This window comes from Orycteropus afer, unplaced genomic scaffold (genome assembly GCF_000298275.1).
Source record: "Orycteropus afer afer isolate SDZICR_OR568_19922 unplaced genomic scaffold, OryAfe1.0 scaffold00078, whole genome shotgun sequence".
Classification (NCBI taxonomy): Eukaryota; Metazoa; Chordata; class Mammalia; order Tubulidentata; family Orycteropodidae; genus Orycteropus; species Orycteropus afer.
In genome coordinates, this window is record NW_006921665.1 from 632,723 (window position 1) to 646,846 (window position 14,124).

The following is a 14,124-nucleotide window of genomic DNA, read 5'->3' on the forward strand; positions in this document are numbered from 1 at the left end:
GCACAAACTCTTGCCCTTTTACAGCTGCTGAGTCAGAAAAGAAGGAAAGGCAGTGAAAGAGCAGTGCTCAGAGCCAAGGGGCTGAATCAGGCTCCCTCAGATCTCCCTCTCTCATTACATTTGAGTACTTTCCTTGTATTTCCTTCAGGACCGTGGTTTATTTTGTAGAACACTGAATAAACTTCCGAATGCCATATTCACCTTCACAGATGGCCCCAGCTTCCAGAACCAGTTCTTCCCCACAGATATCCCTGCAGTGTCCTAAAAGCAGCCACCACGTTGTCCCACCAAGACTCTTAGTAGAAGTTCAGTATTTGTGGGGAAAGGAAAAAGAAAAGGATTAAGTACACAACTGTTGCCTAGAAATCATGCCTCAACTGCAGATGATTCTATAGAAAATAAATGTAATTCATTACACCAGTTAAAATGTTTACATTACTTAAGAAGTCACACCCACCACAGGAGGGGATCATATGTACTTTGGCCAGCTTAGGTAAAAGCTGTTTGCAAATTACTTAGAATGGCAGCAGATGCTTGCAGAATCTTTAGCTCTTCTGTCCACAAAGTTTCTACTAAAGTTAGTTGATTTATCAAAGCCACTTCTTCATCCTTCATATGAGAAACCTGAAAGTTATTTCAAAATTATTTTTTAATCTCAGTAATGTTTTCATAAAAATCAACTAATCTCTCTTAATTGAAACATTTACTAAACAAAGATATAAATGGGAAGTCATACTTGAAAATCTATTACCAAAACATCACATAATAATTTTTAAGTATTAAAAAAGGTGTGTTGTTGTTATGTGCCGTCGAGTCAGACCCGACTCATAGTGACCCCTCCTCAGGTTTGTGAGGCGGTATCACTATGGAAGTAGATTGCCCAACCTTCCTTCTGAGGAGTGGCTAGTGAGTTTGAACTACCAGCCTTCTGGTTAGCAGTCAAATGCCTTAGGCACTACACTACCATGGAATACTAAACCAAAAATACCAAATGGGAACCCTGCTGGCATAGTGCCTAATGCATCTGACTGCTATCCAGAGGGCTGGTGAAGTCATATACTAATTTTTACATATTAAAAAAGGTGTAGACAATGGAATACTATGCAAGCCTAAAGCATAACATAGAATCTGCAAAACACCACAGAACATGGATGAAATAGGAGGACATTATGCTGAGTGAAATAAGTCAATCACAGAAGGACAAATATTGTATTAGTCCATTATTGTAAAAAGTCAAGAAAAGGTTTATACATAGAAGGAAACTTTGTTGGTTACCAGGGATGGGAGGGGAGGGGAGGCTAAATTCCCAGATAGACTTAAAAAAAAAAAAAAAGGAAAAAAAATACACACACACACACACACACAGAGACAGATATAGAGAGAGAAACCAAAGAGTGTTAGTGGTTACCAGGGGAAGGAGGGAGGTGGGAGAAGCTTTTCTTTACGGGGCATTGAGTTTATGCTAATGGTGGTAGAATATTTTGGATAAGGATAGCAATAATGGCAGCACAACGTGAAAAATGTCATCAATGTCCCTGAGCTATAAATGGGAAAGTTGTTATGTTGGTGAATGTCTTGTTGTGTATGTTTTCACCAAAAAGTGAGAAAAAAAAGGTGTAGACACAATTTCAACAATCAAAAATAGATACTGCATCAACATTCAGTTATTTAAGACACTAGACAGTGCTCTTATAAAGTGTATTATCCCTATCTAACATGAATAAAACGAGTAACTTCTTAAAAACACTTCTTTAAGGAAAGGATGTAAATTTTTAGAAACATACCTTTTGAAGCATAGCATTGGACTCCTCTATAAAATAATCACATATTTTCCAGGTTATGTCCAAACTTCTCTTCTCATTTGTATCTGAAATTATTTCACCAAGAAGTACCTTTTTCCAGTATGTACTAGAATCAAAATGTTTAAAAAGAGAGTATCATGAGGCCCTCGAAAAATAAAGGAAGCTTTTATACTTCAACACAGCACACAAACTCTTCTCCTTAAACCTCATTCCATAGACAGATTCCCTAAAGCCTCCATGGCACATGCAGCAGGCAACATAAAACAAAAACAAGTGGAAATGGTGATAATGACCAAAGTCACCGAGAGTGAAAAGCAAGGGGACCGGGAGTTCTTTGCAGGCAGAGACTGAATTTTATTATCCTGGTAAATGCATGTGTCTGGACCATAAGTAAGTGGGTCACATCTACCAGCCATGGACATAAAGCAACAGAGCGCAGGCAGGCGAGACCACAGCAGAAAGGCCAAAAGACTGAGGAGTGAGGGCAACAGAGCTTCCTTCTCTCAAGTGACAGACAGTCTTCCCCTCAAAAAAAGGCAAACTGAACAGAACATGTTTGGCAAATAATGTTTTACATACGGAAGGATGAACCTAGTCAAGTGTTTCTGTACATGCAGGTCATTCTAATTTTGCACTACAAAGATTTGTGGAAAATGAAGTTCATGAGCAGGGCTGTTACTGCTAAGTGCTGCTGAGTCTATTTCAACTCATAGCAACTCCACATGACAGAGGAGAACTGCCCATAGGATTTTGTTGGCTGTAATCTTTATGGGAGTAGATTGCCAGGTTCAAACCACAACCTTTCTGTTAGTAGCTGAGAGCTTAACTGCTGAGCCACAATGGGCAAGGTAGAGCCGATTTACTGCAGGCAGAAGAGTTTAGGTGGTTTAGGGTAGGGAGGAGGGAGCCAAGGCCGAATCTACACACTAGAAGGAAGCATGAAGCAGGGAGGAAGAGGGTGGAGGAAAAACTCAGGATACAGAGAACATGGAAGTGTAATCTGGCCTAGAAGACATAAGGTAGAACGACTGCAGCAACAATGAGAAGAGTAGAAGTACACAGAAGCCGGTCAGAAATGCAGAATGGCTGATAAGAAATACCAGGGAATAAAGTCTCAGATGTCTTCAGCTTTAAAGAGATGGCTGAACCTCCAGCAATAGATGAGTTCTCAGGAAAGAAAGAGGGAAATTACTCTGTGCCAGGCACTGTGCTTTTACCTATACCCATTATCTACTTTAATCTTCACAATTAGCTTGCAAAGAAAATACTATAATCCCCACATCGTACAGAAACAGAGAATCAGGATAGTTAAAGAACTCCCTCTAAGTGGCAAAGCCAGCAGGAGGCAGACATGGCATTCAAGCACACAGCAGACAGAGACCAGTCCCATGCTTGTTCTGCCATACCGCTCTGGCCAGTAAGAAAAAACTGAGAGGGAAAAAGAGCCCTAAAGATGCCCTCCAGTGGTAAATTTTAGGTTGAGGTGCCTCAAAAGGACTTGTATCTTGTTCCACAAAGGATTTAAAGAAGCTTACATACAAGGATACACACAAGATATAACAAAATAAAAGATGAATGAATGAAGAAGATAAGACAAAGGAAAAAGGAGAGGCGTACAGAGGTGAGGCACCCAGGACAAAGTGCACCAATGGCAAAGTTCATGCCTTAAGATGCTGAACATTTGGATGGGCCACAAATGTGCATCTGAGTTGTCTAACAAGCAATAAAAAGAAGGAAGGATAATCAGTTACAGAATTCAGGGTCTGTAAGTTCAAAACATACCATCTACTGAGAATAAAACATAACTATTCCTGGTGTGCCTGACCCAAGCCATGGTATATTTAATCACCTCATATGTGTGTTAATGCTAACCAGAAGGCTGGCAGTTCAAAGCCACCAGCCACTCCTCAGAAGAAGGCTAGGCAATCTACTTCTGTAGTGATACTGCCTCGGAAACCCAAGGAGGGGTTGCTATGAGTTGGGTCCACCTTGACGACACATAACAACAACATATGCACGTTAAAAATGAACAATGAATAAGGAAGACTGAGAAAGAGTTGATGCCTTTGAATTGTTGTATTGGTTACCAGAAGAATGAACAAATCTGTCCTGGAAGAAGTAGCCCAAATGCACTGTAGAAGTGAGAATGATCATACTTCATCTCACCTACTTTGGTTATATTGTCAGAAGGGACCATTCCCTGGAGTAGGGTATCATGCTTGGTAAAGTAGAACATCAGTGAAAAAAGGGAAGACCCTCAATGAGATGGATTGACACAGTGGCTGCAACAATGGGCTCAAACATATTGGACTGTGAGGTTGATGCAGGACATGCCAGTGTTTTCTTCCATTGTACATAGGGTTGCTATGAGTTGGAGCTGAGTCCAAGGTTAACAATAACATTCATGGTGTTGGGACCACAGAGAAATTTTCACTCCCCAGGTCCCTACAGAAAAGAAGTGATGTCATAAACACTGACAATGACTATAGCTGGTGTCACTGAGTGTGCACCGAAACTACCTTCAGGCACCGTTTTAAGTGCTATTTTGAAGCATTATCTCACTGAATCCTTCCAGCCACTTGTTACTTCCCCATCATCTTCCTCCCTGGATGGTTTCTCTCACCTGAGCTTTTGTTAAGCGCCAGCAAGAGCCAGAAGGAAGTTGAACAAAAGGGAAGGAGCTCCTGGCATGGGGCAGGGAACAGCATATGTGCTGGCAGGGTGCCCAGCTAGGGTGTGACTGACAGACTAAGACAGCCTCATGCGAACATGGAAGAGCCTGATCAGGACCTATGTACACACCAAAGGCCCCTGTCCCTACCATCCATGGAAAATGCAGGCCTCATCTTCAGAGCATCTGGACCTGCCCACCGCAGAACGACATGGAGCTCCTGGTAGGAGTTCTGTTTGCTCCTGGGAAAGACCTACCTACTCTAGCATGAGAATTTCCTCCGAAAGTCACAATGTCTGCCCTAAGCAATGAGCTAGAGGTCACCGGGGGATAATATCTGAACAGAAATTAAACAGAACCACGTACTTTGACTATGATTCTAAGTAAGAATCCTTATTATTGTTACGTCAAGTCAGTTCCAACTCAAAGCGACCCCGTATACAACAGAACAAAGCACTGCCCAGTCCTGCGTCTTCCTCACAATCGTTCGGGCTCACTGTGGCAGCCACTGTATCAATCCATCTTGCTGAGGGTCTTCCCCTTTTTAACTGAACCACTAGTTTTCCAAATAAGATGTTCTTCTCCAGGGACTGTGCCCCCAATAATATGTCCAAAATACATGAGACAAAATCTTACTATCCTCATTTTTACAGAGCATTCTGGCTGTACTTCCTCCAAGACAGATTTGTTCATTCTTCTGACTGTGCACAGTATATTCAATATTCTTCATCAACAGCATATTTTAAACACATCAACTCTTTTTCAGTCTTCCTTACTCAATGCCCAGCTTTCTAATGCACCTCAGATGATTTAAAATATCATGGGTTGGGTCAAGCACATCTGAGTCCTCAAAGTAACACTCTTGGCTTTTAATAATTTAAAGAAGGCTTCTGCAGCAGATGTGTCCACTGCAACACTTGTTTGATTTCTTGACTGCTGCTTCCATGTGTTTTGATTGTGGATCCAAGTAAAATGAAATCCCTGACAACTTCAATCTTTTCTCCATTTATCAGAAGGGGTTATTGGTCCAGTTGTGAGGATTTCTGTTTTCTCTATGATGACATATAATCCATACGGAAGGCTGGAGTCTTTGATCTTCATCAGTAAATAGTTCAAATCTTCTTCATTTTCAGCAAGCAAGGTTGAATCATCTGCATATCTCAGGTTGTTAATGAATCTGCATTCAATCCTGATGCCACGTTCTTCTTTATATAGTTCAGCTTTGGATTACTGGCTACACATACAGACCGAATAAGTATGGTGAAAGGATACAACTCTGACACACACTTTTCCTGGTTTTTTACCACACACTATCCCCTTGTTCTGTTTCAAAGACTGCCTCTTGGTCTACATACAGGTTCTGCATGAACATAATTAAGTGTTCTGGAATTCCCACTCTTCACAATGCTTTCCATGATTTGTTATGATCACACAGTCAAATGCCTCTGCATAGCCAATGAACCACAGTTAAATATCTTTCTGATTTTTCTGTTTTCAGTCAAGAGTCATCTGACTTTAGCAAGGATATCCTTCATTCCAAATCCTCTTCTGAATCTGGCTTGAATGTCTAGTAGTTCCCTGTCATTGTATTTCCTTAAAAAAATTCACTCTAATTGTATTCCTTAAATTATTTGATTATTTTCACCAACATTTTACTTGCATATGATATTGTTTGACAATTTCCACATTCTGTTGGATCACCTTTCTTTGCAATGGGCACAAATATGGATCTTTCAGTCAGCTAGCCAGGTAGCTGTCTTCCAAATTTCTTGCCATAAACAAGTGAGCACTTCCAGTATTGGAACTATTTGTTGAAACATATCAATTGGTATTCTGTCACTTCTCGAAGTCCTCTTTGTCATAAACGCCTTCAATGCAGCTTGTACTTCTTCCTTCAATACCATCAGTTCTTGGTCATATGCTACATCCTGGAATGGTTAAATGTCAACCAACTCTCTATGGTACTGTGACTCTGTGTATTCCTTCCATCTTCTTTTGTTAATTCTTGTGTCATTCAATATTTTGCCATAGAATCCTTCAATATTGCAATTAGAGGTTTGAACTTTTTTCTTCAGGTATTTTTTCAGCTTGAGAAATGTCAAGCTATTCTTCCTTTATGATTTTCTAACTCCACATCTTTGCACATTTCATTATACTTTCTGTCCTTCTCCAGCTACCACAGAAATCTTCTGTTCAGCTCTTTCACTTATTTCATCATTTCTTCCTTTCGCTTTAGCTACCCTACATTCATGAGAAAGTTTCATAGTCTCCTCTGACATCAATTTTGGTATTTTCTTTCTTTCCTGTCTTTTCAATGACTTTTCTTTCTTCATGTATGATGTCCTTGATGTCTTCCTACATCTCATCTAGTCTTCAATCACTAGCAGTCAATGTGTCAAATCTATTCTTCATGTTCTTGTTGTTAGGTGCCTTTGAGTAGGCTCTGACTCATAGTGACCCTATGTACAACAGAATGAAACTCTACTCTAAATTCATGTGATATATAGTTAAGGTTGTACTTTGGCTCTCAAGGACTTGTTTTAATTTTCGTTAGCTTCAACTTGAACTTGCATATGAGCAACTGATAGTTTGTTCCACACTCGGCCCCTGGCCTTGTTCAGACTAATGAGATTGAACTTCTCCATCATCTCTTCCCATAGCCATAGCTGATTTGGTTCTTGTGCATTCAATATGGTACGGCCCATGTATATAGGAGGTAGCATAGCGGCTAAGACACTTGCCTGCTAACCAGAAGGCTGGCGGTTCAAACCCACCAGCCACTCCTCGGAAGGAAGGTTGGGCAATCCTACTTCCGTAGTGATACTGCCTCGGAAACCCAAGGAGGGGTCGCTATGAGTCGGGGCCGACTCGACGGCACATAACAACAACAACAACATGTATATAGTCACTGTTTATTTTGTTGAAAAAAAAAAAAGGTATTTCAATGAATAAGCAAAATTCTATCATGAGATCTCCAGCATCATTTCTATCACCAAGACCCTATGTTCAAACTTTCTTTGTTTCCAACTTTTGCATTCCAATAACCAGTAATTTTCAATGCATCTTGACGTCTTGTTTGATCAATTTCATACTGCAAAAGTTGGTGAAAATCTTCAATTTTACATCTTTGGTCTTAGTGGTTGGTGTGTAAATTTGAATATAGTCGTATTAACCAGTCTTCCTTGTAGGCATGTGGATATTTTCCTATCACTGATTGTGTTGTTCTTTAGGTTAGATCCTGAAATGTTCTTTTTATCAATGAATCCAAAACCATTCCTCTTTATTCTCAGCATAGTAGACCATATGATTGTCTGATTCAAAATGGCCAATACCAGTCCATTTCAGCTCACTATTGCCTAGGAAATCAATTCTTATGCATTCCATTTCATTCGTGACAACTTCCAATTTTCTTTTAGTTTCATACTTCATACATTCCACATTCCAATTATTAATGGATGTCTGCAACTATTTCTTCTCATTTTGAGTCATGTCATATCAGCAAATAAAGAAACCAAAAGCTTTACTCTATCCATGTCATTAAGGTTGACTCTACTTTGAGGAGGCAGCTCTCCGAAGTCCTATCTGAGTGCCTTCCAACCTGAAGGGATCACCTTCTCACACAATAGCAGACAATGTTCTGCTGGTATTCATAAGTTTCCACTGGCCAATATTTTTAGAAGTACATTTCTGGGTCCTTCTTTCTGGTCTTAGTCTGGAGGCTTTGCTGAAACTTGTCCATCATTGGTGACCCTGCTGGTATTTGAAATACCTGTGGCATAGCTTTCAGCATCACTGCAACATGTGAACCACCACAGTACGATAAACTGACAGATGAAAAATGTTTAAAACTTAGATGAAAGCACCCTATATGAGTAAGTGACACAGAGAATAAGTAACTCTAATATAGACATTTTTTATTCTTCCCTAGTTGGGCACTTGAATATCAGCCAAAAATACCCAAATTATGTCCAGATTTCAACCACAGCTCATGACCAACATGTGTGGAACTTACAATTCTCCAACTTCCAGACATAACAACTTGAGAGCTGTGAGTAATCTCCAAGATGGTCCATCCCATCCAAATGTCAAATTTCTAAAATAAAATAAAAAAAAAAAAGATAAATCTTTTATTTAGGTATTTCATGACACTGTCACAAATGGCTGAAAAGTCATGTATTATTTTAAAAGGGCCACTAAACATATACAACTTACAACACTGATAAAAAAGAAAAGGAGAAAAATAAGTCTATAAACATTAATAATAGGGTCCAATGATAGAAAAATAACCCCTGTGCTATGAAAAAAAAAAAAAAAAAAAAGAGTACTAAACTATGCTCCAATTAATTTTGTTAAGAGGCTAAACTTGTGGGAGTGGCCACAACAAAAGGGGTGCACCACAGCTCACAGTGAGATGAATGATGCATGATGGACTGATTAATCCAGGGGTCAAACAAATGGCAGCTATCACAGTTATACTTCCCTCACACTATTACTGGAGTACTTAAAACTTAACATTGTCCAGAGAATATGTGAAAGAGAAAGGGTAAAACCCTGTTTATTCCAGTTGGTGTGGAATCACCCAGCTGCCCATCCACCTTAAATGCCTAAATCATTGTTCTGCTTTCAAGTGGGTAGTTCCATCTCTGAGGGCCAGCCTCATCCTGCATTAGCCCAATGCCATCCCTCCTGACCACATCAGACACACATACACATTAGACCACCAATAGTACTCACCAGGTTCCTTTTTGGTATATAATAACTCAGCATATTACACTTCTATCTTACTTCCAAAACTAAATTTTTTAAAAGTGCCTAACACTCTTGTGACCCCAGCAATATTAAGTACATTTTACTGCACATAGTAAGTGCTCAACAAATACTGACCAGTCAATGACAGAGTCAGGAGGTGTTGCCTGCAGAGCCCTAACCCTCATTTCTGAAGGTATAGATTTAAGAGAAAAAAGTACTTACTCTGTGAAGCCATGGTCCTTTAAAATGGAAATCTTTTTGTTCATATGCTTATCTGTCGATGGGAGAAATTTAACAAGTATATCTACATTAAAAAAAAAAAAAAAAAGTCAGATTAAGATCTAGGGTATAATTCAGACAACAGTGTGAAATTCTCTTCTCAACTCATTTTCCTTCCCACTGGTAACCAAGACACGTGTAAGCAGAGTTTGACCAAATTACATACTCAAAAAAGTCTATTTTTTATGTCCAATTCAACAATATCATTATTTTGCTCCTGGAAAACTATAAAAATTCCAAGGCATCCACAACCTCAGCTCATACAAATCAATCAACCAAATCAGCACAGCTGTAGGGAAATTAAAACCATCAAAAGCATAAAACCAGTTGCTTTGGGGTTGCTCTGGAGCCATGTATGTTGTAGCAGAACTGTGTTCCATATGCTCTTCAATGGCTGATATTTCAGAAGTAAATCACCAGCTTTTCTTCCGAGGTGGAAGTTCAACAAGGTACCTCTGGTTGAACTCAAACCGCCAATGTTTAAGTTAGCAGCCAAACACGGTACCTGGTTGCAACACTTAGGGAAATGTTAATAATATTAAAATTCTTAAAAAGCCAGAATTCCAAAGTGTCTGAACATTAGTGACTGTAATTATAAAAAACTGGAAGTGAATATGAAAAATATAGAAAGCTATTTAGGATAGTAATGAGCCACCGTCTGTCTGTCAGTTTGTCATAATGTAGTGGCCTCTGTGCTGCTATGATACTAGAGGCTATGCCATGGTGTTTCAAATACCAGTAAGGGACATCCATGGTAGATAGGTTTCAGCAGAACTTCCAGTCTAAGACAAACTACAAAGAAAGGCCTGGTAATCTCCTTCTGAAAATTAGCCAATGAAAACCTTACAGATCACAAAAGCCTCCTGTCCAACACAGTGCTGGAAGATGAGCCCCCTAGGCTGAAAGGCACTCAAAATGCACAATGAACTTGAGCACACCAAAAAGCATGAAGATGGCACAGGACTGGGCAACGTTTCGTTCCATTGCACAGGGCGTAGCCATGAGTCAGAGCCAACTCGATAGCAGCTAACAACAGAGTAATGAGGGATTTTCTATTTTTTAATTGTCCTTTTATAATTCTAGGTTGTTGTTTCCTTGTAATGCAAAAGTAACTAAAACGTAAATTTTGCTCAAATCAATTTATTTTACAAATGCGTATTTCATAGCCTTCACTATTAAAGCCATCAGGATTCTGAAAATGTGAAGCTAAATCTCAAAACTGCTTTTCTAAGAGAATCTATAAGGCCTAGTTTTTGCTTCTCTACTTTTTATTTTGAGAAATAACATTATTATTCTGCCTGTGTAAGAGAGGAGTATTATATTGACCAAGCAAGCTTTTCTTTCCAGTAGAAGTTATATTAAAACTGCTTCAAGTTACAGACTCCTTAATTTCTGGCCAGTAAAATCTTAGCCTATAAAACTATTTCTGTTGCTTTCAGGAAAAGGAGAAAATTCAGTCTTCTACATAGTGTTTTTAACAATGTATTTTGGATTTTCATACCATAAATTTAATAGCTAAATTAAAAACTTTAAAATAGTAACACCAGTGATGATGGCTAGTTAATAAACTGTAAGAAATATAAATGTAATCCATAGTTCATCATGCTCTTAAACTCTGAAAACAAGTACTATGTAATAGATTTAACAAAACAAAACACTAGTTGCTGTCAAGTTGACTCTGACTCATGGTGACATCACATATGTCAGAGTAGAACCGCACTCCAGAGGGTTTCCATAGCTATGACCTTTCAAAAGTCGGTCACCAGCCTTTCTTCCAAGACACCTTTGGATGGATCTGAACCATCAACCTGTCATTTAGTTATGAGCACTTAACCATTTGCTCCAAAAAACAAAACAAAATAATAAAAACACCCACTGCCCACAAGCTGATTTCAACTCATAGGGACCCTACTGGACACAGCAGAACTGCCCTGTAGGGTTTCCAAGGTTGTCAATCTTTACAAAAGCAGACTGCCACATTTTTCTCCTGCAGAGAGGCTCGTGGGTTTGAACTACCAATCTTTAGTTTTGCAGCCAAGACTTTAATTACTGCACCATTAGGGCTCCTTCCAGGGTTCCTGTCGAGTCAGTTCCAATTCATAGCAACCCTATGTACAACGGAACAAAACACTGCCCGGTTGGTGCCATCCTCACAATCACTGCCACAGTTGAGTCAACTGTTGCTGCCATTGTATCATTTCATTGAGGGCCTTCCCCTTTTTCACTGATCTTTTCACTACTTTACCAAACATGATATCCTCTTCCAGGAACTAGTCCCTTCTGACAACATGATACCAAAGTACGAGACAAAGTCTGACCATTTTCACTTCCAAAAAGCATTCTAGCTATGGTTCTTCCAAGATTTGTTCATTCTTCTAGCAGTACATAGTACCTAGTCCAGCGTTCCTTGCTGTTGTTGTTAGGTGCTGTTGAGTCGACTCTGCCTCACGGCGGCCCTATGTACAACAGAGCGAAACACTGCCCAGTCCTATTACAACGCTTGCTATACCTAAGCCCATTGTTGCAGTCACTGTGTCAATCCACCTCGTTGAAGGCTTTCCCCTTTTTCGTCCACCCTCCATTTTACCAAGCATGATATCCTCCTCAGGGAATGTTTCCTTCTGACAACATGACCAAAGTAGGTGAGACGAAGTCTGGCTATTCTCGATTCCAAGGAGCTGTACTTCTTCCAGGGCAGATTTGTTAGTCCTTTTGGCAGTCCATGGTACTTTCAGTATTCTTCACCAATACCACAAATCAAAAGCATCAACTCTTCTTTGTTCTTCCTTATTCATTGTCCACCTTTCATAGGCATACAAGGTGAATGAAAATACCATGGCTTGGGTTAGGCATACCGGTTTTCAATGATGTCTTCAAAGAGACATCTTTGCTCTTAAGCACTTTAAAAAGGTCTTTTGCATAAGATTTGCCCAGTGCAATACATCATCTAATTTCTTTTTTTTTTTTTTTTCCAATTATGTTCTTGTTGTTATGTGCTGTTGAGTCGGACCCGACTCATAGTGACCCCTACTTGGGTTTCTGAGGTGGTATCACTACAGAAGTAGATTGCCCAAACTTCCTTCTGAGGAGTGGCTGGTGGGTTTCAACTGCCAGTCTTCTGGTTAGCAGTCAAGTGTCTTAGGTACTATGCTACCAGAGCTCCTTTTCAATAATAAAGTATTTATTTATTTATTTATGCAGTGTTTCCTCCTCTCCTCTTCCACTCCTGGTAACCAACAAAGAAAGTTTCCTTCCATATATAAAGGTTTCCTTGACTTTTTACAATAATGAACTGATAACAGTATTTGCCCTTCTGTGACTGATTTATTTCGCTCAGCATAATGTCCTCAAAGTTCATCCACGTTATGGGGTGTTTTTTATATTGTATATCATTCTTTAGTGCTGCATACTATTCCATCATGTTAAGTATCACAGTTTGGTTCTTCTGTTGATAGGCACCTAGGTTGTTTCCATCTTTTTGCTATTGTAAATAGTGCTGTGATGAACATGGGTGTGCATGTATCTGTTCTTGTGCTGGCTCTCACTTTAGAATATATATATCTAGTAATGGGATTGGTGCATCAAATGGTACTTCTAATTCCTTTTTCAGGAGTTGCCATACTGCTTTCCATAGTGGTTGTGTCATTTTACAGCCCCACCGACAGTATATGAGAGTCCCAACCTTTCCGTATCCTTGCCAGCATTTACTTTCTGTCATGTTGAACTTTGCTATCAGGTCTGTGGCAGGATGTTATCTTGTTTTGATTTGCATCTCTCTAATGGTTAATGTTGGAAACCCAAGGAGGGGTCACTATGAGTTGGATCTGATTTGACAGCACATAACAACAACAACAATGGTTAATGATCATGAACATTTCTTTCTGTGTTTGTTGGCTGCCTGAATATTCTCCTTGGTGAAATGGCTATTCATGTCTTTTGCCCATTTCAAATTGAATTGTGTGTCTTCTTGTTGTTGAGGTGTTGCAGTTTTCTGTACATTTTAAAGATAAGTCCCTTGTCACATATGTTGTGCTGAATATTTTTCCCAGTCTGTAGGTTCTCTTTTTACTCTTTTGGAGAAGTCTTTTGAAGTACATAAAAATTTAATTTTTAGAAGGTCTTACTCATCTAGTTTATCTTCTGCTGTTTGTGCATTTTGGGTTATGCTTGACAGTCTATTTATGTCATAAATTAACCCAAAAAACCAAACTCACTGCCATCAAGTCTGTTTGACTCATAGCAATCCCTCCTTGGGTTTCCAAAACAGTAACTCTATCAAAGTAGATTGTGCCCAATCTTCCTTCCGAGGAGTGGCTGGTAAGTATCAACTGCCGGCCTTCTGGTTAGCAGACAAATGCCTTAGGCACCGTGCCACCAGAGCTCCTTGCCATAAATTAGGGCCCCTAAATTTGCCCCTAGTTTTTCTTTGATGAACTTTAGAGTTTTAGGTTTCATATTTAAGTCTTTGATCCATCTGGAGTTAAGCTTCTGTGTATGGTGTGAGGTATGGATCTTTTTTTTATTTTTCTGCAAATGGATATCCAGTTTTGCCAGCACCATTTGTTAAAGAGACCATCTCTTCCCCATGTAATGGATTTCAGCCCTTTGTCAAAAATCAGCTGA

The 14,124-nt window shown here is 39.4% G+C and overlaps 1 protein-coding gene across 1 annotated transcript in view; it reads right to left on the bottom strand.

The window, feature by feature from the left end:
* Positions 1-489: 489 nt before the first annotated feature.
* Positions 490-14,124, bottom strand: part of SETD4 (SET domain containing 4) — a 48,584-nt gene continuing 34,949 nt past the window's right edge. The window contains exons 7-10 of the mRNA XM_007941255.1: positions 9,445-9,526; positions 8,486-8,566; positions 1,785-1,908; positions 490-624 (exon numbers count right to left, since the gene is read on the bottom strand). Of these exons, the coding sequence (XP_007939446.1) occupies positions 490-624; positions 1,785-1,908; positions 8,486-8,566; positions 9,445-9,526 (422 nt within the window). The remainder of the gene's footprint in view (positions 625-1,784; positions 1,909-8,485; positions 8,567-9,444; positions 9,527-14,124) is intronic.